At 29.9% G+C, this 26,763-nt stretch overlaps 10 protein-coding genes across 10 annotated transcripts, besides 13 other annotated features; 5 read left to right on the top strand and 5 right to left on the bottom strand.

The window, feature by feature from the left end:
* Positions 1 to 255: 255 nt before the first annotated feature.
* On the bottom strand, positions 256 to 606 carry TVAGG3_0049120 (uncharacterized protein; the record flags this gene model as incomplete). Its single annotated transcript, XM_001319749.1, has 1 exon — positions 256 to 606. The coding sequence occupies one exon, from the start codon at positions 604 to 606 to the stop codon at positions 256 to 258; it is 351 nt and encodes a 116-aa protein (XP_001319784.1).
* A 914-nt stretch (positions 607 to 1,520) lies between these two features.
* TVAGG3_0049110 (uncharacterized protein) lies at positions 1,521 to 2,057 on the top strand (the record flags this gene model as incomplete). Its single annotated transcript, XM_001319748.1, has 1 exon — positions 1,521 to 2,057. One exon carries the CDS (start codon positions 1,521 to 1,523, stop codon positions 2,055 to 2,057), a length of 537 nt encoding a protein of 178 aa, XP_001319783.1.
* A 480-nt stretch (positions 2,058 to 2,537) lies between these two features.
* TVAGG3_0049100 (protein phosphatase regulator protein) lies at positions 2,538 to 4,666 on the top strand (the record flags this gene model as incomplete). The annotated part of the gene is made up of 1 exon (XM_001319747.1): positions 2,913 to 4,565. The coding sequence occupies one exon, from the start codon at positions 2,913 to 2,915 to the stop codon at positions 4,563 to 4,565; it is 1,653 nt and encodes a 550-aa protein (XP_001319782.1).
* Positions 4,667 to 5,060: 394 nt separating this feature from the next.
* Positions 5,061 to 5,675, bottom strand: TVAGG3_0049090 (uncharacterized protein; the record flags this gene model as incomplete). Its single annotated transcript, XM_001319746.2, has 1 exon — positions 5,212 to 5,664. The coding sequence occupies one exon, from the start codon at positions 5,662 to 5,664 to the stop codon at positions 5,212 to 5,214; it is 453 nt and encodes a 150-aa protein (XP_001319781.1).
* A 306-nt stretch (positions 5,676 to 5,981) lies between these two features.
* TVAGG3_0049080 (ribonuclease inhibitor domain-containing protein) lies at positions 5,982 to 7,414 on the top strand (the record flags this gene model as incomplete). Its single annotated transcript, XM_001319745.1, has 1 exon — positions 5,982 to 7,391. One exon carries the CDS (start codon positions 5,982 to 5,984, stop codon positions 7,389 to 7,391), a length of 1,410 nt encoding a protein of 469 aa, XP_001319780.1.
* A 259-nt stretch (positions 7,415 to 7,673) lies between these two features.
* Positions 7,674 to 7,708: a terminal%2Cinverted (terminal inverted repeat of Kolobok-5_TV transposon ID:TVAGG3_0049070).
* Positions 7,674 to 7,814: a mobile genetic element.
* Positions 7,815 to 7,987: 173 nt separating this feature from the next.
* TVAGG3_0049050 (serine-type endopeptidase protein) lies at positions 7,988 to 9,188 on the bottom strand (the record flags this gene model as incomplete). The annotated part of the gene is made up of 1 exon (XM_001319744.1): positions 8,349 to 9,047. One exon carries the CDS (start codon positions 9,045 to 9,047, stop codon positions 8,349 to 8,351), a length of 699 nt encoding a protein of 232 aa, XP_001319779.1.
* An 819-nt stretch (positions 9,189 to 10,007) lies between these two features.
* Positions 10,008 to 10,329: a mobile genetic element.
* Positions 10,330 to 11,958: 1,629 nt separating this feature from the next.
* Positions 11,959 to 12,124: a mobile genetic element.
* Positions 12,125 to 12,851: 727 nt separating this feature from the next.
* Positions 12,852 to 13,009: a mobile genetic element.
* Positions 13,010 to 14,637: 1,628 nt separating this feature from the next.
* Positions 14,638 to 14,958: a mobile genetic element.
* Positions 14,959 to 16,000: 1,042 nt separating this feature from the next.
* Positions 16,001 to 17,433, top strand: TVAGG3_0049000 (ribonuclease inhibitor domain-containing protein; the record flags this gene model as incomplete). The annotated part of the gene is made up of 1 exon (XM_001319743.1): positions 16,153 to 16,611. The coding sequence occupies one exon, from the start codon at positions 16,153 to 16,155 to the stop codon at positions 16,609 to 16,611; it is 459 nt and encodes a 152-aa protein (XP_001319778.1).
* An 830-nt stretch (positions 17,434 to 18,263) lies between these two features.
* TVAGG3_0048990 (spectrin binding) lies at positions 18,264 to 19,161 on the bottom strand (the record flags this gene model as incomplete). Its single annotated transcript, XM_001319742.1, has 1 exon — positions 18,264 to 19,154. One exon carries the CDS (start codon positions 19,152 to 19,154, stop codon positions 18,264 to 18,266), a length of 891 nt encoding a protein of 296 aa, XP_001319777.1.
* A 42-nt stretch (positions 19,162 to 19,203) lies between these two features.
* Positions 19,204 to 19,236: a terminal%2Cinverted (terminal inverted repeat of tvBac_53III transposon ID:TVAGG3_0048980).
* Positions 19,204 to 19,423: a mobile genetic element.
* Positions 19,393 to 19,424: a mobile genetic element.
* Position 19,424, bottom strand: a terminal%2Cinverted (terminal inverted repeat of tvBac_53III transposon ID:TVAGG3_0048970).
* Positions 19,425 to 19,775: 351 nt separating this feature from the next.
* Positions 19,776 to 20,030, top strand: TVAGG3_0048960 (ribonuclease inhibitor domain-containing protein; the record flags this gene model as incomplete). Its single annotated transcript, XM_001319741.1, has 1 exon — positions 19,776 to 20,030. One exon carries the CDS (start codon positions 19,776 to 19,778, stop codon positions 20,028 to 20,030), a length of 255 nt encoding a protein of 84 aa, XP_001319776.1.
* Positions 20,031 to 21,551: 1,521 nt separating this feature from the next.
* Positions 21,552 to 21,583: a terminal%2Cinverted (terminal inverted repeat of tvBac_53III transposon ID:TVAGG3_0048950).
* Positions 21,552 to 21,770: a mobile genetic element.
* Positions 21,771 to 21,848: 78 nt separating this feature from the next.
* Positions 21,849 to 23,831, bottom strand: TVAGG3_0048940 (GTPase activation domain, GAP family; the record flags this gene model as incomplete). The annotated part of the gene is made up of 1 exon (XM_001319740.1): positions 21,849 to 23,831. One exon carries the CDS (start codon positions 23,829 to 23,831, stop codon positions 21,849 to 21,851), a length of 1,983 nt encoding a protein of 660 aa, XP_001319775.1.
* Positions 23,832 to 23,936: 105 nt separating this feature from the next.
* Positions 23,937 to 24,491: a mobile genetic element.
* Between the last annotated feature and the right edge of the window lie 2,272 nt (positions 24,492 to 26,763).

The raw sequence follows: 26,763 nt of genomic DNA, 5'->3' as shown, positions 1-26,763 counted from the left end.
TAAAGAAGTAAATAAACATTATTTATAAAAACAAAAAATTATATCAAAAATTACAATTTTTGGTAAGTGTTCATAAACGAAATTCCTAGTATTGTACTAAGCGAGATCAAATCTAATTGTACTTTTTGTTTTTGAAAAGAATTGTATCAAAAATATTTGGAAATATTCATCAAATTGGAAACATTTGCATTATTTCCTTATTAATTTTTTCGTAAAAATGCCAATCACTAATATCTAACTTTCATAAACTTAGTATTACCAATCATTGAGATTAATTTCGACGCCAATTGTCACGAAAAATCTTAAAATGTTAGTAACAAGTTCGGGTTCGTATTTTACATTTTGATTTTCTTCTGTTTCTTGCTGTGCTTTTGATCCAAGATAAACTCTACGAATCATATCTGAAAAACGCTGGGTTGTTGAAACATACTCGTAATCATGGAGAGTGTCGACTTCATTGTAGTGATTTAGTATGTAATTTAAATCATTAAAAATTTCTTTGGCGTATTTTTCCTTAATAACATCTTTAAGGTAAGATTTTTCTAGCATTTCGGAAATCTTTTCATAAATCCTCATACTGCGACTCTCTAAATCCTCTGTTGACATTGAATTTTTTTGTCACTTTTAGAAAAACTATGAATAAAGTTCTAATCAAAGCCAAATTCACAAATCAATAGCATTTGTATCAGCAAAGATTTATGATTTTAAGTTTTGTTCATCATTTTTTTCAAAGTTAGAGTTTGATGGATCTTGAAAATCGGCCAGTATTCGATTTCCATCGTTTCTCTATAATGTTTGAACACAATGACATTAGTGACAACACAAATAACCAACAATCTACAGACGACACTCTCAGATTTCAAACAATTATTATTGGATTTCAAAGAGAGATTCAAAAACTAACAGATACTTCGAAAATAGAGCAACTACATATAGTAGTTGGCAAACTGTACAGTTATTTATCAAGTTTAGAATCAATTCCTTTTTCCAAGAAAATCATTGAGATAGACTTTGCCAATACACTTATAACATTGTTTGATCAGTATGAAGCTTCGAGAGTGCTAGTATCTTGCATTTTTACAGCTTTTTCATCCAATAAAGAATATATTGATCGATTTTTTGAGAGTTTTGACCCATTAAACTATATTTATTACGAAAATTGTCCAGACTTTATTACAATTAATGCTATAATTTATGCAACAAAGATGATTCAATTTAATTTGATTAATAAGATAGAAAATAATGATTTTTTCCAGTTATTACTGAACTATTGCTTGAATATTACTGATCCTCAGAATGTCAATATAGTTTATCAATTCATTTATAATTGTTGCAACAAAATAGCATCTGTTGAATTTTTAGGGCAATATGTTGATGTTTTTATTAACATTATAACATATATATTGAGCACATTCGAAAATTATGATGATTTATGTGTTTGTTCATTGATATTTCTAGTATTAAACCAAAAATGCAAATTCAATGATTTTACACCAGAATTAGTTCAACATATTAAAGTAATGGAAATGAAGAATCCATACTACGGATTATGGCTGATTTCATTTTTAATTCAATCAGATGAGAGAGCTTTGCAAACATTTGTTGAAGATATGTTTATCATTGGCCAAGTATTTGATGCTCACCTCGAAGAGCCTTTAATTGCAAAAGATTGCCGATGTTCAATTATTTTTTATATTAGTACACTATTATCACAAAATCAGCATATACAAGATATTAAAAAGTACGCACAGTTTATTGTTTCACATTATGAAAACATGAACACTCAGTTTAAAGTTGTTTCAATTTATTTTGTAACAACAATGTTGTCTAGATGCCAATTTTCAGAGTTACAAGAATTAGATTTTGATCAACTATTTGAGATTCTTTCTGAAATTATAATTCTCCAAAATTATTTGAAATTTAAATCTTCAGATTTTGAATTGATTATAAAACAAATAAAAGCCAACACTGCAGGATGGCCAATCAATATAAATGATTTACTCGAGAATAATGACATAATTTCTCAACTTGAATGCTTATCTGATGATGAATCATAATCTTTACCTTTTCATTAATTTATCTATGTGCCTTATGATAAGGATAATATATAGGTCATATCAATTTAACTTATTTATATTCCTTATTCATTATAGTCCTTGTTTGTATTTTATTTGATAAAATTTCATGTATTTCTTTAAAAAATCATTAAGAATTTCATATTCAATATAATGCCAATGTATGTGTTACACTTCAGTATCTAAAAAATATATGCTTTTCGATTCTATATTAACATTGTTGTTACTAGATAATCAGTGAGAATATCTAGTCTTTGATTCAAATTGCCATCACATATAGCCATATGTATCATCATAAAATCAATCTATTGACATAATCTTTTAAATTTTCTTCTTATTCATTTTATTTGGTTAAAAATTCATTTAAAACAAGAAATTTCACTTTATTCTACTAATAATTCCACTTAGAAAATTCGGAAACAATCATACAATAGGATTTGAAATTGTCAAAATATCATTATCCGGCGTTTTTCCAAAATTATTAAAAAATACAATGATCCAGATGATTAATTGCAATGAAGTTACCATTTCAATTTCGAGTTCTTTTCAATAGAAAAGAACCTTTTTGGGAAGTTAGAATGAGAATCATGTATGCACTGCAAAAATCAAGTTAATTAAGCGTCAAATTCAATTAAGGGGATGAGATTTATTATTCTTTCCGACTCTTCGCAAATTTTGAATGATTTTATATCGAGTAACGGAATAAAAAGAAATTAAAATAACACAGAAAGTGAATTTTACAATGTTAAAATATTTATTTTGGTAATAATATCAGATTTGGAATGGTTACATTATACTGTGAAAATAGAGCTATTCAATTTTGTGAATTTTACACAAATGCTTCGGAGGCAGTATTCAAAGAAGCAGACTTCACTAAGCCTTTTCAAATCTAATCCTCCAGCAGTTCGTAGAATCACAGGACAATTTGAAATACCACCTCCACAATTGCCCTCAAATCAAGAAGAAGAAAATACGAATAAAATTGAAGAAAATCACTTAAGTCTATATGATTCTCCTATTGCAGACATAAAAGTTCCACAAACTAGCCTTCTTAAGATGGATGTATTTAGGAATCTGGCGCCAGTAGAATTAGTTGATATTCCTACTCTTCCTCAAATTGAATCATCATCATTTCAAGGTATATTTGAGAAGAAGATTGAAGCATGCTGCCAAATATGCCCTTTTGCAGATGAAGAACTTGAGCGTGTTTCAATTGAAAGAAAAACAACACATTTGACCAAATTATATCGACTTTTCTTAGGTGCCATACCTCAGTCAACCAAATTAACTGATAAAAACTACGAGTTACTTTACGGAATGGTTATGAGAAATATTGTGAGAAGATTACCAACAATTGATCCATTGGCTCTAGAAAATTATGATGTATCTCCATTTACTGAACCTTCCTGGCCCCATCTCAGCATCGCATACTCAATTCTTGGGAAAATTTTGGCCGAATTTCCAAACGCACCATTTTTTGATTTTAAAACACTCTCGAACATACTTTTGGTAGCAGGATCCGCTGATGGTCGTGAGAGGCAGCAAATCGTGATTTTTATTTCCAGATTTATTTCTTTGAATCAACAGTTCAATGATCCTTTGATTCAGAAATTCGCATCGATCATTGAGAATTATTTGGATTCCATGCATAATCCCTTTATAATTCTTACGATTTTGACCACATTTGTAGCAATAATCAGAGATCTAGGCGAAATACCTCCTCTTTTTAGCAGATTCTTCAGACATTTCATTGTTCGTCTGCTAAGTGATATACATTTACCATTTTACGACCAAATTATGTGTACAATCATTGATTTATACATTGAAGACGATTCCAGGAACTCTATATGCGTTGTTCATCAAGTATTACGACATTGGCCGTATACGAAGCTTGCAAAACAGTCGATATTTTTGTATTTGATCATTAAATGCTTCCCGAAATTACCAAACAAGGAAATCCAACCAAATCTTACGAGAATTCTCAATATCCTTGCTACATCAACAGATTCCGAATGCTACAGAGTTGCAGAAGCAGCGTTTCAGATGTGGACAACGCATGGATTCGATCGGATCATAAATGAAAACATTAAATTGATAAATCATATCTTCGCCGTTCATGTTTTCAATGCCCGTGAAAATCATTGGTCTCCGACGGTTAGAAATAACGCAAATTTCGTTTTATCAATTTTAATGAAAAAAGATCCGAAATTTGGAAACAACTTTAATCAGGAATCAACAATAGATGATGCTGATTGCAAGAAACTACGATTTTGGGTTTACATTGCTCGAGAAGCTTCAAAAGTCGATCAATCGTTTGATCTCTCCAAAAAACTCACAGAAATTACCAACGTTTGCACTCCAAGACAGATACAATCACGTGGATCAAACGCTTACATTAAAAGACCAGTCAGACAAAGAGCAAATTCTTGTTGTGTTTCACAGCCAAGTTCTGCTCCTTCTAGGATTGCTAGACCATTCGGTGCTCATTAGATCTTATGTTATTTACCATTAATTGTTTTATATATGTATTTATTGTTTCATTTTGTTTTTTTTTATCAAAAAATAAACTATCTTTCATCTCATGCAATAACTATACATTACTTATTACATTTCTTTTCTTTTTTACTAGATATTTTCATCTCTTTCTAAAAATATCTAATAAATATTTTATTAGAATTCCATTTCTTCTCATTCCAAGCAGTATTTTGTATTGTCCTCTTTCTGTTCATATAATCCAATGTTTCCAAACAATCATAATCGATTATTTATGAATTTGAAATTAAAAACTGTTATATTTTAAGAGCGATTTATTATGTGTGAAGTCTCACAAGGTCACATATATATCATATCATGACTATTATCAATCCATATCGTAAGTTGATTTCATATTCGTCAATCGTTTGAACAATTTTCACATACTAATTCATGAAATTATTTCCTCTCATAGTAAAATCTAAATCCATTGATCAAACTAATATAAAATGAGTTGGAGAACAATAGGAAATTGTAAGATTAAAAAAAAAATCGAAATCTGATCCCAGAACCTAGACAGGGATTAATTCGTAATGAAGAATAATCAAAATAAGAATACGTAATCTATTAAAATCTTTTAAGCAAATAAATAATTAATTAAATCTTACTTCCTTCTTGAGAAGAAAAGGAAAGCTGCAGCAGAAGCAGCAAGAACAGCAGTTCCAGCGATGACATATGTCGAAATATTAGATGAAACCAGTTTCTTTCTGATTACAGGGTTTTGCTTCATGATTTGATCACTATATTTGATGCAAACTTCACGAATTAATTCAGCGCGCTTAGCATCATCTTTCTCACCCCGAGCACGTAGAAGTTCATTAAGGAAATTATCCATGATTGCGTTAACTTCTGCTAAATTCTTAATTTGGAGTTTAGTAGCAATTGCGACAATGCAGGAAAGAGCTTCTGAGAAATCTTCGATAAAAGTTTCATCGAAATTATCGTTAGTGTAGCAAGATCTGATAACAAGTTCATAGCAGTCAAATGCTTCAGCTAATTGACCGGCCTTGTAGTACTTCTTTGCATCATTAAGAGGAATTTGGAGTCCCTGATACATCGAAAAATTTGAGAATTAATTCAAAAAAGTAACTATCATTTCACTTCGTCACGATACCATTTTTCCTCGTAAATATCATTAAGAATGTAATCAAAAATAATTTTGCTTCAATTACTATAAATTTGAAGATAAATTTCAAAAGTTTGACATCATAAAAAATTGGATTAATAATTCCGAACCTGTATAGTATGTAGATTACAAATATTAAGTTAAAATCATACAATAGAACTATCGTCATCTAAAATTTTTGATCGTTTCATTACATTTTATGTCAAATAAAATAATTACATTTTACATGTCAAAAAATTTCGAAATAAATGGAAGAAGAAAATCAAACAATAATTCCTCAAGGAAAAATACATTTTGATGAAATGAGCGACACTCTTATTTCTTCCATTATAGAGAAGCTTCCTTTATCATCTGTTGCGCTTTTAAGCACGACCAGCAAAAGAATGCATAGATTATGCCATGCTCCTCAAAATTGGAGTGATATAGAGTTAAATGATTCATCTCAACTTATTACTCCATACAATATTGCTGTATTGTGCGCTAAAGGTTCAGAAATTCGTCATCTTTCAATCGATTTACACTCAAAGAATGTTTCATTGGGATCATTAAGATTATTATCAATATCATGCCCATCAGTCATATCTCTTTCTCTATATTATACAAGCGAATATTCAATGGGTACAAATGTTTTTCCAATAAATGAACTAATTTCATTTCTGACCAACTCAAAATCAGTCAGATCATTACGATTTACAGATTCTACGATGATTGACGATAGTCATCTTGTTCAAGTTCTTCCTCATCTTCAAATGATGAGAGAAATTGACTTGTCAGGATGCATAACATTATCAGATTCCACTTTAATTAAACTCGCACAACAATGCCCATCACTTCAATTACTAGATATCAGCAGATTACCAATCACAGGAAGATGTATTGAACAAATTTTCAGATATTGTGGCGGCATCAAGATACTTCGCGCTAATAATTGTTCGTCATTCCAAACAGACTCATTTTTACCAGTTTCTCCCGAATCTCTTAAAGGATTAACAGAACTCTCAGTTATTGGAACTCCAGTTTCATTAGAATCCACATTACAGCACTGTACAAATCTCAGAAGTCTTCTTGCATCGCTCAGTCTTCATGATTCAATATTAATTCCATTTTTATATGCAAATAAGAGACTCGAAGTTCTTCATATGGGCAGTGGATGCAGAGTTACTATTTCTTCATTGATTGTTGCAATCCAATCATGCGGTCAACACTTGATTTCGTTGACTTTTCATCCATTTGATACGTTTGCAGTTCCAAGTGACGAAATCATGAGATTGATTTGCCAATCATGTCCTCATTTGAAGAACTTAAGTTTTGCACACTCAGAAGAGATCTCAACTTACTGGGTCATGGAAGTTCTCAAAAGATTGAGTTTGGAAAGTTTGGCACTTTTTGGATGGAAAAACGGTAATTCTTCTGCATTGAGATTGATCGCACCACATATTGGAACACTGAAAATGCTTTGCATTTCGGAGTGCTCTAAACTAACAATTCCTGGTGTTATTAATTTCATTTTAACATCAAAGACACTCAAAGTTCTTAAACTTGAGGAAACAGGAGTTAATTTACCTTCAGGAAACATCAATCCTGATGTTTTGGCAGGAATTAAAGACCAATTCCCAATAGCAAAGGAGTCTTCACCAGGAATTCTCTTCCTTCAATAATATATTTTCTATTTTTTTTGTTTGAATAAATCTATATATTTAATATTAAATTTCAATGTGTACTATAGTGTCTTTAAAGGAAATATTTTTATAATAATATCTTTTATTCATGATTACCAAATTATGAGCACAATTCACATTCCACGGCACCATTTTGTACTAAGAATTCAACAATTTCACTCAAGCATAGTCTTTTTGCAATACTAAGAGGGCTTTCATATATATTAAATTTCAATGTGTGCTTCTCTCTCGTTTCAAAATAGTTTCTATAGTGTCTTTAAAGGGTGCCCTATAGACAATGGATCACCCTCAGAAAAGCAGTTTTAATGCTATTATATAGATTATCTAGAATCAGTATAATCCATACATTCGATCTATAATAAGGTTATTTTTGCGATGTTTACATTATTGTTATAGGGTACCCTTTAAGGAAATCGTTTAAAATATATCTTCCTCGGCACCATTTTCTTCTAAGAATTCAACAATTTCACTCAAACATAGTTTTTTTGCAATATTAAGAGGAGTATCATATATATTAAATGAATCCAATAAAATAATGGCAAATATGAAAATTAGGAGAATTAGATAAATAAATGATAAATATTTGAGGGAGAAGAATATCAGGAACAAATAATTGATATGAAACTAAAAAGAATGTCCTAAAACAATGATTGATATTTAATTAAAGAGAATTTTTTTAAATAAATGATTGATTTGAAAATAACGTATCAAAATAGTATCTAAAGAAAAGATTGGAAGAAAAAATTTGGGAAAAATGAGAATTGATTTAATCATCAGTGATGGTTTTTCCAAATAACAAATTCCCCCCTGAGGTAAAGATTTGATGCAATTCACTCTTACGGTCTTTATGGTTAATTTTCAATGATGCTTCATGCTAATCGTCAGAATTGAAGTCAGATGGGCGCATGATTAAATTTTCATTTTTATGATTCAGCCTTAAGATAACTCAAAAATATATGGTAATATAATAAAACAAAGAAACTTTGGAATATCTTCATTATTATCGATGATATATGTTCGTTCTGGTAATATCTTTGGATTATATTCACCTATACCGATAGAATACGAATATGATTTCGATTCATGAGGTGCAATTAATCGATTTTGCCATGAAAAGAAAATCCAAGCACCAACTTTAACATATGGATATTCAGTGCAATTATTCCAATCCCCATATCCAGGACAATTATAATATGAATATGTATCAACATTCGTGACAAAAGGGAAATCTCGAAGAAGAAATCGAACGGTTCTATCATTTATGAATTCAGCACCACAATTTCTTTCAATATTTCGTTGAGGGCACATGTCACCATCGTTTTTGCTTCCTTCGATGGCGATATCTGAAAAGCACCGATGATCTACAACATGAGATATTTTCCCTTTGTTTGTAACTGTATGGATGATGTTAATGTAATTAACATCTGGAAACAACTTGTAGGATACCGAAATGGAAACATCACCATTTGTGACTGTTCCTGACTCGCCAATAATTTCACTATTATTATCAACTCGCAGATATAATTGAATTCCACGATCAAGCCATGATATCTTAAAATTTTTATGACGAACTAGGTAAGTACCTCCATAATCACCAGTTGTTGGTGTTGTTGAATAGATCCATTCATTTTTCATAATATTTTTTCATATATAATGAATGGAGAATAAAAAAATATAACATGGAAAATTAAAAGTGACAAAAAATCATTTATAAGAGTTCTTGAAGACAAGTAGTAGATGAGTGCGGGTTATGTGACTTTTTTTGTTACATCTATATATAGACGATGCATTAAAATATATTTATTTATAAACACATTAATTTTTAACATTAATTTTAAAATAATTTATTTTTTATCTTTTATAAAAGAAGCTATATATAGATGATGTCAGATATTCCGCGATTAATTAAACATTGTTTAAATCCTGAATGGGTTAAACTTCAATTTAAAAATGAAGATTGTGAATTATTAAATGAATATGAAAGCCAAAATAAGCTAATGAGGTATAAATATAATGATAAAGAATATTTAATTTCATGGAATCAATGGAGTCATAATCAAAGACCTCATAAACGAGAAGAAGAAATTGAAAATAATGAAATGGAAATCATTGATGACATTAAAGAGGATGGAATTCCTAAATTTTGTAGAAAACCTTTAGAACTAAGTTAGGAGCATATAAACGTAGAGTATTAAATCCTGAATATCTTAAACATCAATTTAAAAAGAAGGAGACTGTGAATTATTAAACGCTAATGAATATGAAAATGCTAAATCAAAACTGAGATAAAATATATTGGAAGTGATGAAAGGTGTAAAGATAAAGATAAAGTTTATACAGTTTCATATAATAACTGGCACACGTTAGGGATAAGAAAACATTTAGGAGATTATGGTAAAAGTTCTGAATTCTTTAAATCTAGTATGTACGAGAGAGTAAAAGAAATTAGAAATAATTATTTTCATGAGTAAAAGATTCACTACCATAATGAAATAAAAAAATAAACTTTAAAAATTCATGTCTTACATTTTTGAATAATTTATTTTTTTAATTCGTAAGAAAATGAGTGTCAAAACTAACGATGTTAAAAAATTAGGATTCACAAACGAGGAAATAAAGGATATATTAGAGGAGGCAGGTTATGAAGTTAATAAATATTATTTAAGAAATTGTCAAAAATTCGCGGAGTTATTAAATGAATTTGATTATGATGGAAAAATGAATAAAGATGATGTTATAAATTTCTTATATCCTACATCTGAAGAAGAAAAACCTAAAGAACCTGATGTTTTCCCTGAATATTATGAAGAACGAATTAAAGATGATGAATATGATGAAATTGAAATTGAAAGACTGAAAAAAATAAGAGATGAAATAAATGAAAAAATTAAGGAATTAAGAGAAGTTGAAAAATATAATGAGAATGAAGTAGAGGGTTTAATGAATATCCCAGCTTCAGAATCAGAAGTTCAAAAATCACATGAGGAAAGATATAAAAATTACTTTTTGGAATCAACTAAAAATTTATTAGATGGTGATATTGACGAAACACTTTCAGAAGAAGGTACTAAATTTATTCGTAAACATAAGCTTCAGTTTATTGACGATGGAGATTTTCCATGTATATTACTTTCACCTCCTCTTGATTCTGAAAAATTCAAAAAAGCACTGAAAAATGTAACATATGCAACAAATACGATTAAGAAAGAAGACCATGATATTTACACAAATTATTATTTAAATAAATGCACAGGTGTTGATAAAGTTTTTGATTTATTAGATAAAATATCAAAAGAAACAATTGGTACATATAAAATTTTATGTGATTGTGGTTTCATTGTTGAAGATACCGTTGATGTTTCATATGAAAGAACAGCTCCGAAGGAGGACGAAGTGGAAAGATCTATTCCATTCGTTATTAAGAACATAAAAGATATGAAAACCTATAAACATTATATTTATTCATTCATTTCAGAAAAAATGGAAGCAACACATAAATCATCTCGTCATCATTTCATAGCTATTCACACATTCCTTTTCAAAGTTGTGAAATTAAATAAGACAGGAATTAGATTTAATGTATCAGGGTACGCATTCTTGAGTAAATTAAAATGTATTCGTCACGTCGCAGATGATAAAAATTTATGTGTTCTTAATTCATTTTATGGACTTTAGCCCTGGACTTTAAAAAAATAAACTTTATTTTTATATTCTAATTTTTTATTCTTACATAAATGAACAAAAACGGAACAGCTAAAATGAATGATAATCAAATTAGAGCAGAAGGTAGAAGGTTATTTAAACGCTTCTATAACATTCCTGATGGTGTTAATCCTAAAACTCGTAGAAGTTATTTAAATGAAGCCATAGATGCATATGAAGGATTTGACATTTCATCAGAAAGTGAGAGGTTAGCAAGAATGTTAAACGTTAATATTGATTTCTATTATTGTGACCCTCAACCAGAAGACGTAGACATTAACAAGGTTGACTTTCCATTAGTGGAAACAATAATGATAGATCCAGAATTTGAAACAGTAAATATTTTATTAACACAGAGTCCATGTGGAAAACTTCACGCTGACAGAATAACAGACGTTGAAGCACTCACAGGATATAAAGTTTGCCCATATTGTAAAGAAGAAGTATATTCTATCCGTGATGATCCAGAAAGGAAAAACCAAAGAAGATTTTTAAAACATTGTGAGAAATGTAAAGAAAATAATGGAAGATTAATTCAAGACGTTCAATTGCAAAAGACCCAGCAACCATATGCACCACATATCACGAAACAGAAGATATATCAGTGGTTATTAGCTCACAATTTGCAGAAATATTATAAACCAACAAGATATTATATTACTTTTGACTTCGAAACATTAGAGACTAAAGAAGAACTTCAACTTTCTGAGTGTGCAACTTTGAACGCTTACTTAAAACCATTCATGGTATCATCAACGGTTAAATTAAACGATAAAACATATACGAGGAATTTTTGCTTAACATCAAGTGATTCTTTTATTTCTGATTGGATTGAGTTTTTATTTTCAACCTGTTCATTAGTTGCTAAATCAAATATTGAACAATATGAAGAATTATTGAAGCCACAAACGGACTCTTTAAGTCCTGAAGGTCTTTCAGACCAAACATTAAATGAGAAACAGAAGGGAGCAATGAAAGAGCTTTTAGATGAAGAATTTAATAAAGTGAATATCATTGGTTTTAATTCGGGAAAGTTTGATTTAAATTTAATTCTTCGTGATTTAAATACTGCAAAATGGAAGATAAAATCAATGCTGGGTTCTTCTTCTCAATTTAAGCAAATCATTGTAAAGAAAACAAACTGGCCATATGAATTGAGATTTATTGACATCAGAAATTATATAGCGGGTGGAACATTAGACCAATTTACTCAAGATTTCGGAAACAATAAATCACGTGTTAAATCATTCTTCCCATATCAATTCATCACATGGGAGAATTACGAAGAAGAATTATATAAAAAGGAACCATTCACTCAAGATTCATTTTATTCAGCATTAACACAAGAAACAATATCAGATTCAGATTATCAAATATATCTCAATGATGCTAAAAACTTTAAGAATAGATTAGAATATTTTATTCATTATTGTAATAAAGATGTTGAAATTATGATTGACCCAATTGATAAAATTATTGAAGAAACATTTGTTTATAAAATTGACATGCTCCATAATCTTTCATTATCATCGAATGCATCAATGATTCGTTACGCTTTAGCATATAAAGACTTCAATCCTAACGAAACATATCCAGAAGAAGAAAATGTGGAATCAAGTTTTGAATTAACGAAAAAGTATTGGAAATATAAAATTGAATCATATAAGAAACAAGATGAAAAAGCAGAAAGAGATACTAAAAATAATGTTTTAATGGATGATTTTCAATACTATCACGATTTAATCCTTTCATCTAAATGCTCTTTCATTGCTCCCTTCTGTTTCTCATTTAATGTTTGGTCTGAAAGACCTTCAGGACTTAAAGAGTCCGTTTGCGGCTTCAATAATTCTTCATATTGTTCAATATTTGATTTAGCAACTAATGAACAGGTTGAAAATAAAAACTCAATCCAATCAGAAATAAAAGAATCACTTGATGTTAAGCAAAAATTCCTCGTATATGTTTTATCGTTTAATTTAACCGTTGATGATACCATGAATGGTTTTAAGTAAGCGTTCAAAGTTGCACACTCAGAAAGTTGAAGTTCTTCTTTAGTCTCTAATGTTTCGAAGTCAAAAGTAATATAATATCTTGTTGGTTTATAATATTTCTGCAAATTGTGAGCTAATAACCACTGATATATCTTCTGTTTCGTGATATGTGGTGCATATGGTTGCTGGGTCTTTTGCAATTGAACGTCTTGAATTAATCTTCCATTATTTTCTTTACATTTCTCACAATGTTTTAAAAATCTTCTTTGGTTTTTCCTTTCTGGATCATCACGGATAGAATATACTTCTTCTTTACAATATGGGCAAACTTTATATCCTGTGAGTGCTTCAACGTCTGTTATTCTGTCAGCGTGAAGTTTTCCACATGGACTCTGTGTTAATAAAATATTTACTGTTTCAAATTCTGGATCTATCATTATTGTTTCCACTAATGGAAAGTCAACCTTGTTAATGTCTACGTCTTCTGGTTGAGGGTCACAATAATAGAAATCAATATTAACGTTTAACATTCTTGCTAACCTCTCACTTTCTGATGAAATGTCAAATCCTTCATATGCATCTATGGCTTCATTTAAATAACTTCTACGAGTTTTAGGATTAACACCATCAGGAATGTTATAGAAGCGTTTAAATAACCTTCTACCTTCTGCTCTAATTTGATTATCATTCATTTTAGCTGTTCCGTTTTTGTTCATTTATGTAAGAATAAAAAATTAGAATATAAAAATAAAGTTTATTTTTTTAAAGTCCAGGGCTAAAGTCCATAAAATGAATTAAGAACACATAAATTTTTATCATCTGCGACGTGACGAATACATTTTAATTTACTCAAGAATGCGTACCCTGATACATTAAATCTAATTCCTGTCTTATTTAATTTCACAACTTTGAAAAGGAATGTGTGAATAGCTATGAAATGATGACGAGATGATTTATGTGTTGCTTCCATTTTTTTCTGAAATGAATGAATAAATAAATGTTTATAGGTTTTCATATCTTTTATGTTCTTAATAACGAATGGAATAGATCTTTCCACTTCGTCCTCCTTCGGAGCTGTTCTTTCATATGAAACATCAACGGTATCTTCAACAATGAAACCACAATCACATAAAATTTTATATGTACCAATTGTTTCTTTTGATATTTTATCTAATAAATCAAAAACTTTATCAACACCTGTGCATTTATTTAAATAATAATTTGTGTAAATATCATGGTCTTCTTTCTTAATCGTATTTGTTGCATATGTTACATTTTTCAGTGCTTTTTTGAATTTTTCAGAATCAAGAGGAGGTGAAAGTAATATACATGGAAATCTCCATCGTCAATAAACTGAAGCTTATGTTTACGAATAAATTTAGTACCTTCTTCTGAAAGTGTTTCGTCAATATCACCATCTAATAAATTTTTAGTTGATTCCAAAAAGTAATTTTTATATCTTTCCTCATGTGATTTTTGAACTTCTGATTCTGAAGCTGGGATATTCATTAAACCCTCTACTTCATTCTCATTATATTTTCAACTTCTCTTAATTCCTTAATTTTTTCATTTATTTCATCTCTTATTTTTTTCAGTCTTTCAATTTCAATTTCATCATATTCATCATCTTTAATTCGTTCTTCATAATATTCAGGGAAAACATCAGGTTCTTTAGGTTTTTCTTCTTCAGATGTAGGATATAAGAAATTTATAACATCATCTTTATTCATTTTTCCATCATAATCAAATTCATTTAATAACTCCGCGAATTTTTGACAATTTCTTAAATAATATTTATTAACTTCATAACCTGCCTCCTCTAATATATCCTTTATTTCCTCGTTTGTGAATCCTAATTTTTTAACATCGTTAGTTTTGACACTCATTTTCTTACGAATTAAAAAAATAAATTATTCAAAAATGTAAGACATGAATTTTTAAAGTTTATTTTTTTATTTCATTATGGTAGTGAATCTTTTACTCATGAAAATAATTATTTCTAATTTCTTTTACTCTCTCGTACATACTAGATTTAAAGAATTCAGAACTTTTACCATAATCTCCTAAATGTTTTCTTATCCCTAACGTGTGCCAGTTATTATATGAAACTGTATAAACTTTATCTTTATCTTTACACCTTTCATCACTTCCAATATATTTATATCTCAGTTTTGATTTAGCATTTTCATATTCATTAGCGTTTAATAATTCACAGTCTTCCTTTTTAAATTGATGTTTAAGATATTCAGGATTTAATACTCTACGTTTATATGCTCCTAACTTAGTTCTAAAGGTTTTTCTACAAAATTTAGGAATTCCATCCTCTTTAATGTCATCAATGATTTCCATTTCATTATTTTCAATTTCTTCTTCTCGTTTATGAGGTCTTTGATTATGACTCCATTGATTCCATGAAATTAAATATTCTTTATCATTATATTTATACCTCATTAGCTTATTTTGGCTTTCATATTCATTTAATAATTCACAATCTTCATTTTTAAATTGAAGTTTAACCCATTCAGGATTTAAACAATGTTTAATTAATCGCGGAATATCTGACATCATCTATATATAGCTTCTTTTATAAAAGATAAAAAATAAATTATTTTAAAATTAATGTTAAAAATTAATGTGTTTATAAATAAATATATTTTAATGCATCGTCTATATATAGATGTAACAAAAAAAGTCACATAACCCGCACTCATCTACTACTAAGACAATCAAAGTATATGATCAAGATAATTGACTGAATAACGTTCTTAAAACACTATATCTGCAAATGTAATATTTGAACAAATCAGTAATATTCAAGTTTAATATATTCATCAAAATGTAAAAAATTTTAAGGGTAACAATCAACATTTGGCAATGAAGTAAGATGTAATATATGATTTTATTGTTTTAAAGGAATCAAACACTACCGTGAAACAACGAATATATTCCTAAGATGGGCAGAGATTTGCTATCATACTTATAAAAGTATCAAACAATGAAATGAGAAGAAAAGGTCTGATTAAAAAATTCTTTGGCTGTTTTTTGAAATGTCATCAAGTTTTTGTATTTTAAAGGAAACAAACATTGCAATGTTGACTTTTCATCCATTTGATACATTTGCAGTTCCAAGTGACGAAATCATGAGATTGATTTGCCAATCATGTCCACATTTGAAAAACTTAAGTTTTGCACACTCAGAAGAGATCTCAACTTACTGGGTCATGGAAGTTCTCAAAAGATTGAATTTGGAAAGTTCTTCTGCATTGAGATTGATCGCACCACATATTGGAACACTGAAAATGCTTTGCATTTCGGAGTGCTCTAAACTAACAATTCCTGGTGTTATTAATTTCATTTTAACATCAAAGACACTCAAAGTTCTTAAACTTGAGGAAACAGGAGTTAATTTACCTTCAGGAAACGTCAATCCTGATGTTTTGGCAGGAATTAAAGACCCGTTCCCAATAGCAAAGGAGTCTTCACCAGGAATTCTCTTCCTTCAATAATATATTTTCTAATTTTTTTTGTTTGAATAAACTTATATGTACTACTCTCTCGTTTCAAAATATTTTAAGGAAATCTTTTTATAATAATATCTTTTTTTCATGATTACCAAATTATGAGCACAATTCACATTCCACGGCACCATTTTGTACTAAGAATTCAACAATTTCACTCAAGCATAGTCTTTTTGCAATACTAAGAGGGCTTTCATATATATTAAATGAATCCAATAAAATAATGATAGTTATGAAAAATAAGAGAATTAGATAAATAAATGATAAATATTTGAGGAAAGAGAATTTTAGGAACAAATGATTGATATGAATCTAGAAAGAATGCCTTAAATCTATGATTGATATGAAAATAAAAAGAATTATATAAACCAATAATTGATATGAAAATAAAGAAAATCTGATAAATCAATGATTGACATAAAAAGAAAAAAGAATTAAATCAATCAATAATTGATGTAAAAAGAAAGAAAATGCCTTAAATCAATGAATGACATGGAAATAAGGAGAATGGACTAAACCAATGATTAATATGAAAAGAGGAAGAAGAAGTATCGTGTTGACATCTGCACCATATTGGACTAATAACTTGACGATTTCAATTGAATTATTTCTGATTGCAAGACATAGAGGATTTTCATTACAATTAATTGAATGTAACAAAGTAATGAAAGATATGAAAAAATTTATAATTCTATGAATAAGTGATTGACATTAAAAGAAAAAGAATGTACTATATCAATGAAAAATATTCAAAGAAAGAGAATATTTTTGATAAATGATTGATATGAAAATAGAAAGAATGCCTTAAAGTGATTGTTGATATGTAAATAAGAAGAGAATCGTAAATCAATGATTGATATTTCAATCAAAAGAAAATTTTAAATCAATGATTGATATAAAAATAACGAGAATTCTATAAATAAATGACTAACTTGAAAAGAAATTGAAAATATTTCCTGTTAACATCTACGCCATGTTCAACTAAGAAACGAACAATTTCGATTGATCTAACCTCGATTGCAAAAACAAGGGAAAATTTATAAGCATCATTATAAGTATCATTTGAATTACATAAAACAGAAAATGATATTAAAATTATGATAATGTAATAAATCAATGATTGATATGATACGACATTGAAAAAGTTCCATATTGATATCTGCCCCAAGTTCTACTAAGAGTTTTACAATTTCTATTGATCTTGTTTTGATCGCAATAACAAAAGGACAACTATAATTATAAAGTGATTGAGGTGAAAGTTATGATAATGTATTTAATCAATGATTGATATGAATATTAAAAGAAAATGAATTCCATTTGTTAAAGATAAATATGAAAATAAAGAGGATTTCTTAAATCAATGATTGATGTGAAAGCTAAAAGAAAAAGTATCATGTTGACATCCGCGCCATGTTCGACTAAGAATCTTATAATTTCAGTTGATTCCATTTTGATAGCAATACTTAGAGGACAATCATTGAAGTTAGATGAATTATATAATTTAATGATAGTCATGAAAATAAAGGTAATGATATTAAATAAAGATAAATATTTAAAGAAAGAGAATCTTATAAAACAATGATAAATTTGTAAATAAAGAAAACGTCTTAAATCAATGATTGATATAACAATAAAGAAAATTAAATAAATGAATGATTTATGTATAGAGAAAGAGAATGCATTAAATCGATGATTGATATGAAAAGAAAAAGATTATAATCGTCATTGATATCTGCTCTATTAGATAGTAAAAAAGATGCAACATCAAAATTTCCGAAATACATGCTTTCTGCTAACGAATCAGGGATTTGCCCAAAATTACATTGAAGATATTCAGCAATTTCAAAGTTTCGATAATCAATTGCAGTGTTAATCATTTTATCAAATGAGTGACCATCATCTATTAATCTCATAAAAATGGTTTTATTTCCACCTTGAACTGCATAATCTTCTGAGATAAAAGTATATTTTGCGCCAATATTAATCAAGTAATTGAAACATAACTCTGATCCGTATTTAATTGCACAATCAAGTAGAGTAAAACATTGGCCGAATTTCTCATTAACATCAAGGTTTGGGAATCTACTTTTAATAGCATTGACTTTATCCCAAGCAACGTAGTAAAAAGGAGAGTCCGGCGGATAGATATTGAGAATTTCTTCTTGTGTAAATTTTGGTTTGAAGTTTTCAAATTCGAAACCTTTATAATATAATAGTGCTGCTAATTTCTTATCTTTGGGTTTGATGACTAGCGAAAATTCGTTTAATATCTTTTGATAAAACTCTGCATATAATCCAATTTCTTTAACTCGTATGTTTGCACAAATTTCAATCAAATGGATTGCCATTTTTATAGTTATCTTGTTTGTTTTGATCATATCTATAATTTGTGAAGATATTTGCAAAATTTTATTCGATTCGAGTCCCCAAATAATTTTTGAAGCTTGATTGGGGTACTCAAATATTTCAAGTGGCTTAATATGGCTAAAGTCACATTCACTTTCATTTGTTTGGTGACTTGAGCTTGGCATATTTTAAAAAAACTCGTCACTTTTATAAGTTTCAAAATTTTACGTAATTTTAAGGGTGCACTTACCACTTCCTGACATTCTCTCAATTTTTTGACACACAAGCTTTCTAACCCAATATTCTAAGGTCAAAAGTTAATATTTTTGGTCAGGAGAAAGTAAATATGAATCATTATATAGTACCTAATATGATTGTTATACTTTTTCTGCTATTAAAATAAAGATATATTGATTTTTTCATAGCATGTCAGAAAGTGGTAAGTGCACCCTTAAACTAAATTCGCATACGTTTCATAATAGTACTGTCCATAAATATATAAATTTGAAATAGGAAACATATGAATGATTGAAGGATTCATGGTCCTGCCGAGCGAAGGATTTCGTTAATGTTCAGAATTTATATGATAATCAAAGGCCATAATTTGATATCATATCCATATACTGTTTTTAAAATAATTTTTGAATTTCGTTACCAAGGAAGCTTACAAAAAATAGATTAAAAATAAAGACGATAACGATAATTCTCATTATAGCATTCAATTTTTGAATAGTATTGAAAATATATCGTCAATCATCTCTCATTTTTTAAATTTTTTTTATATCGAGAGCAAAAAGAAATCGTATATGGGCAGTGGATGCAGAGTTACTATTTCATCATTGATTGTAGCAATCCAATCATGTGGTCAACACTTGATTTCGTTGACTTTTCATCCATTTGATACGTTTGCAGTTCCAAGTGACGAAATCATGAGATTGATTTGCCAATCATGTCCACATTTGAAAAACTTAAGTTTTGCACACTCAGAAGAGATCTCAACTTACTGGGTCATGGAAGTTCTCAAAAGATTGAATTTGGAAAGTATAACACTCATGCGATAAAAAAATAATAATGATATACTAATACAAGTATTGCATGGTCTACATGATTATTTTTCAAAGAAAATAAGTCAGTTGTAAGGACTCTCTTTATTCATTGAAGTTAGATATAACTGATTCACTAACAAAAATATATATATGGTAATATAGTATAACAAAGACATTTTGGCATATCTTCATTATTATCAATGAAATATGTTTGCACCCCTAATGTCTTTGGGTTATACTCACCAATTCCAATAGAATATGAATATGATTTGGATTCATAGGGCATAAATCGTTGATTTTGCCAAGAAAAGAAAATCCAAGCTCCAGATTTAATATATGAGTATTCTGAACAATTACTCCAATTTCCAAATCCAGGACAATTATAATAAGAATAAGTATCAACATTTGTAACAAAAGGGAAATCTCGAAGAAGAAATTGAACTGTTTTATTATCATTTATGAATTCAACACCTCGATTTCTTTCAATATTTCTTTGGGGGCATGTATTTCCGTCAGATTTACTTCCTTCAATAGCAATGTCTGAAAAGCAACGAAAATCTACAACATGAAAATTTTTCCCAATGTTTTTAACTGTATGGATGATGTTAATGTAATTGGCATCTGGAAACAACTTGTAGGATACCGAAATGGAAACATCACCATTTGTGACTGTTCCTGACTCGCCAATAATTTCACTATTATTATCAACTCGCAGATATAATTGAATTCCACGATCAAGCCATGATATCTTAAAATTTTTATGACGAACTAGGTAAGTACCCCCAAATAAACCAGTTGTTGGCGAATTTGAATAGATCCAATTATTTTGCATAATATTTTTTGTTTTTAACAATCAGCCACGTATAAGTGGAATAGAGTATTAGATTATTAGAAAACTGAGGAAAATTAAAAGTGACAAAACCATATTTGGTTTAAATGAAAGAATTCCGTATAACATCTTTAATGTATAAACAAGATAATAGAAGGAAATATGTTTTTAACCAAGTCATAGACAAATGTGAAACTTAAACAGTTCCATAATATACAACATTAGTTTTTTTATTATTATTTTTCCCCATTATTATCTTTTAGAATTGAAATGATACAACAAACACTGTGTACTAAAGTTAGGAGACATTATATACTATTTGGGTGCTCAATAATTTGTTATCATGTCGATATATTTAGAAGAATCAAGTCATGAAACAGATTGTCTACATATACTCTTAAGCAGCTCAGTAATTTAAAATCAAATGATATGAATAAGCCTGATACAAAGTCTCTTTGTTTGATTTTTGATTTTATATCATGTTTTTAGATTTATTTAAATAGATCAGAGATTTAAACTCATAAATAGCAATAAATTCGGGGTATTATTATTGTCGTCTGGTGGTTTTAGACTACAATGCGAATTTTCGAATTATAGGATTTTTAGTCAGATAAACATGCCACTACATTATATAATGCGTGTTTGCACACAATATGCTCTGAAGATGTTCAGTACTGAAGCAAAATTGATAATAAGAGATGCTTTTTTAAGAGTGCACTTGCCACTTTCTGAAATGCTCCTATAATATCAATATATTTTTATTGTGATTGCAAAAAAGTATAACAATGATATAAGGTACTAAGTAATGATTTAAAATAACTTCTTCCTGAACAAAGTTAATGACTTTTTACCTTAGAAAAATTGGATAAAATACTAGAATGTCAAAAAATTGAGAGAATGTCAGAAAATGGTAAGTGCACTCTCAATTAATAAATGTTTTTTGAAGAGATCATCATAAAAAAATATTTCAATTTATTTCACTTAAAATCTCACAAAATTAAGTTTCAAACCACTTGGTTGCGTGGAACTTTCTTTGTCACCTTCTTGTAGTACTTCTTTGGCTTATCTGGAGAACCAGGAGCAGCAGCCTCGTTCTTGTCGTATTTGACGACTTTTCTGATCTTCTTGTCCTTGAGCTCTTCCTTGTTGAACTGGTCGGCCTTGATCAGCTTGTGGTGCATTGGCTTCTCTTCTGGTCCCTCTACTGCGACTGGAGTAGAGTCGTAGAGGTGGATGAAGTACTGGATGAGCATTCCTGCGTAGTTTGAGCCAAGAAGACTTTGTCCGTGGTCAACGGTGTAGACGTCTTGAAGACACATGGAGAACTTCTGTGGGTTGTAAGTGATGGCCTTTGCAATGTCTTCAATTGCTCTGGCAAGTGGATCTGCCTTTGGAGCAATCCAATCTACTTCATTATCTGGATGATCGGAAATTGTAATGGCGAACTCAAGGAGAAGTGGGTAAAGCTTCTTGAAAAGACGTTTCTCGAGCTTTTCAAGTGGAGCAAATTCGCCATCGAGATTTCCGAACGAGAAAATGACGTAAAGAAGACGGGCAAGTGGTGGGAAGTATTCTGGATGCTGTACAGTTGGTGCGAATTTCTTGATATCTAAGAGAATGCTGTAAAGGAAGTCTTTAAGGAATATCTCAGAAATAAATTGGTAAATTGAAAGCGTATTGTTGGCGATGAGTGAGAGATATGTACGGAGAATGTTGAATGCTTGACGAATCTGATCTGGAATAAGGTAATATGAGTGGGCAATGAATTTGACAACATTATTAACGAGTTTTTCAACACCTTCTACGTTAACTTCTGGTGTACCGAGACCGCTGATGCCAGTTTCATCAATGAAAGTTGCGAGCTTTGTGATGAAATTCTTAAGATAAGGTGTAGAGTAGTACTTAACGATAAAGAGGATGAGATTCTTAGCATGCGATGGCTTGGAGATGTATTCGTTGAGTGTGCATGTAAGATGTGTTAAATCGTAGAGTAAAACTTGTTCAATTAAGACGTTCATCTTTCCACCATAGTTATAGACATGGGCAAACGACTCGACAACACGTCTGGTAACAGGAGTGTCTGGCTGTGAGATCTGTGGGCTGAGAAGAGCACGTAAAATGTGGGAATCTGCGTTCATTACTGTTGCATAGAGAGCTTGGTAGAACTGATCGGGTGCTGGTGTCTTGAATGATGTCTGGAATTGGATCATTGGTGCTGGTGTCTCAAGAACATGCTCCCAAAGCTGGATTTGAGCTGGATCTTCTGGAATAAACTTCCAGAGAGCTTTGCCTTTATCGTTCATGACTTCAATAGAGATCTGGTCTTTGCCGACTTGGAATTTGTGCGGTTTGACGTTGAAAACCTCTTGTTGGTCATTTCCTTTAAATGTAAAGATGTAAAAGATCTTATTTTGATCGAGAACGGCCCAGAAACCTGGTTTCTTGCCTTTTTTGCAGCGGCAAATGGCAAGATGTGGGTTTGGATTTGGTTTTGTGTAATTGATTGGGAAAATCATTTGTGCGATCCATTGAAGCATCTCCTGTGGTTGCTTAGCCTTGTGGAGTAACTTGATGAGGAAAAGACAGTAAAGATCGGAGCCATTTGCTGGAATTGTTGGTGGCCAGCAGTTAGCAATGAATTTGAAGACTTCTGGGTTAATATTAGCCCTAATGTATTGACCGAAGTCAATAATAGCCTGTGTTGGGTTTCTAACTAAGTCACCTGGAGCAGCCGCATTAAATTCATTGAGAATTTCTTCATAGCTTTCTCTCAATGGCTTGTCGTGGAATGGTGCAGCTGATTCAAATGTTTGTGTCTTTAATGTATCGTAAAATGCAGCTGGATATTTGTTGAATTCGGTAAATGGTTTGTTACGAAGTAAAGCAGTGTACTCAGATGAATTTACTGTTGGTGGTGGTGGTACTTCTTGTTTAATTACTGGTTTAGCATCACCTTTTGGAGCTTCTTTTCCTTTCTTATCTCCCATAAATTAAATTTTTTTTTCGTTGTATGCGTTAACTTTACGTTACATAACATTTTTTTTACACTGATGTAAACAAAATCAAAAAATTTTCTTTCCATTACATGATTAAATAAAGGTACATTCACTAGGCGATAACAGTAAAATGGGATGAAAATAGGATAAATAGCATCCCTATATAGTGCCTAACAATATTTATACGGGCCAAAAAAATTTGGCTAGAGATTTGGCGAGTTAGAAAACTTAGAAAATTGAGAGGGATTTTTATTTTTGAATTTTTTTGGAAAGTTAAAATTGCAATTAAAAATCGATTTCCAGGAGAACTAAGCATCTCATCATATATTTAAATCGATAAAAATATTAAATAATAGTTGAATAGTATAACAACGTGAAATTATGGCTGAATATACAGAAAAAATGAACATATTTGACATTTTTGAAAATTCATACGTTATATGGTGACAAACTCATAAACTATACTTTAGCTAAGATTGATATATGGTTTCAACAACACATGGTTAAAATCGTAAAAATATTTTAGATTTCAAAAAGATATATATGGTAATATAATGGAACAGAGTCAACAAATAGCATGTAAAATATGTTATAATTAACTTTTTATTAGATCTAATAATATATATCGAATGGTTTCCAGCTTTATGGTTAGGCGTCAAAAATTTTCTCACTGGGTTTTCGTCTATCAATCCCAGCTCATTATATACGCAACCAATCAAAAATCTGATATGGGAGTCCAAGGCTAACTTTTTGTTGTCTACCTAATAAAAGAGGAAGCAGCATTAGTGAGAATAATCGCAAATATTCAATTTAAATTATCTTTTTATTCTTAATTTAAAGTGACAAAAAGAATAAAAAACCTATTCTAAGGCATGTTGTTATGTAAATGAGACTAGACATCATATTTTATGTTATGAAAAAAAAATATTTAGAATTTTAGAACAAAATAAATAGAAAAAATAGCATAACTTATGGATGTGCGTATATTAAATTTAATAAATTAAGAGAAATTATTTTTGGCGCCAAAATTATTCGTTAACTCTCAAATTTTTCTGAGTCAATAAGCCGCCAAAAAAGTGTCATTTTGTTTCGTTAGAGAAAGATGAATTGTCCATGTCATCCAATCGGGAACAAGGGGGATGGGGATTAGATGATAAAGAAGCAATTCATGCTCTCTATCTGAAGCAATCAGACTTACCAGCAACAATGTGAATCGATTTGGCTTTAAAGTTAATATAGCAGATCAGCTTGTTACTGGAGAGACTAGGCATTACGATTGATTCGCTGTAGTGCTCTACTTTAATTTAAGAGTAGTAACGGATAACTGAATTCCCAAAATTCTTTAGGTGATCCAAAACACTGTAGCTGCTTGAACTTTGGACGAGCCTCGCACCCCAGAGAATAGAAATCCCAATCTTGCTCATGTTTAGTTGAATTAGTCTGCAGCAGTACAGCTCTGATACCACAAGATCGTGATGTATACAAAGTCACAACGCTATTTGATTCAACAACTAGCTAGTTTTGACATCAAATTGCAAAATTTGACTTCGTTATGAGCTCTTTGTAGCAAAAATACATTACACTTAAAGACTAGTTGCTAGACTGTAGTAGTTTGTTCGTATATATCTATTTTTCCCCAACGTATTGCATACTACATTTTGACAAGACTTGCAACCTTATAGTAACCTCGTTGGGAATTGTTCAAGCAAAGCGTAGGTAGTTAAGGTCGAGTAAGAGTTCTTCTTAAATCTTTCACTGAATGAGTAGGTGTTGGAAGAACTGTTCTCTAAAGCGATACAGTTGCGCTACATGTTCGTCAACTTGTCTAGAAATAAATATATCATTTGTTTTATACGTTTTTTCGTAATAAATCTATTTGTATTTGTTGTATTTGAGTATGAAGATAACAAAAACTACGGCATAAGACGCAGTACACTGGGCTTCGTTGCCATTTTATTTACCATGTTAAGAATAAACTTAACAGACATGCTTTGTTTTCGACGAAGCCATCTAAAATAACGTACATCTAAATAAAACTAAAAAACTGTAAAATTTCTTTATTTGATAGTATACTTCAAATTATGCACTATACCTTCTAGAATTCTATAACACTCTTTGCATATAATTTTTTTAAAAAAAGTTATATCTCGACAAAAATATGATTTATCAATAGAGTATGTAAAATAAAACTCATTCGCAGTATTAAAAAATCGTAAATCTTTCCAAAAAAATTTTGAATTACAAATTTTAAAACTTAAAACAACATTTTTTGAAGCGAAAAAACGAAATCTAATTTTTTTTGGAAAATTTAGAATAAATAGAGCTCTTTAACTCGTCGAATACAAATTGTTTTCAAGTTTTTTTCGACCGGAAATTGAACTTTTAGAGTTTATACAATAAGATTCACATGAAAAAATACGGGTTTAACAAAGAAATCACCAATATAAAGGTTTTTTAGTAGAACGAGATTGATAAAAACTATGGTATGATAAAAAGACGATAATTTTTTTGGCGGGATAATTGAAGAATATGAATGATTCGAATTACAGACATACTCTAGTCCGAAACTTACTATGGTTCGTGACTTATTTTTGACACAGAATAGCTGTAGACTAAGGCTTACTCTAGATCCAGACTTATTATACAATTAAATTTGCTTTTGGAATAAGACTTAATTTTAGTTACAAACTTATCTTAATATCAGACTTATATTTAGAATCAGACTTACTTTAGTCTAGAACTTACATTTAGAATCAGACTTCCATTTCAAGTCAGACTTACTTTCGTCCGAAATTTCCATTTCAAGTCTGTCTTACTTTCGTCCGAGACTTACATTTCAAGTCAGACTTACTTTCGTCAGACTTACATTTCTCAGACTTACTTTCGTCCGAGACTTACATTTCAAGTCATACTTACTTTCGTC

This window comes from Trichomonas vaginalis, chromosome IV, assembly GCF_026262505.1.
Source record: "Trichomonas vaginalis G3 chromosome IV, whole genome shotgun sequence".
Lineage (NCBI taxonomy): Eukaryota > Parabasalia > Trichomonadida > Trichomonadidae > Trichomonas > Trichomonas vaginalis.
Note: the sequence above shows the minus strand (reverse complement) of the source record. Positions and strands in the feature narration are given on the sequence as shown.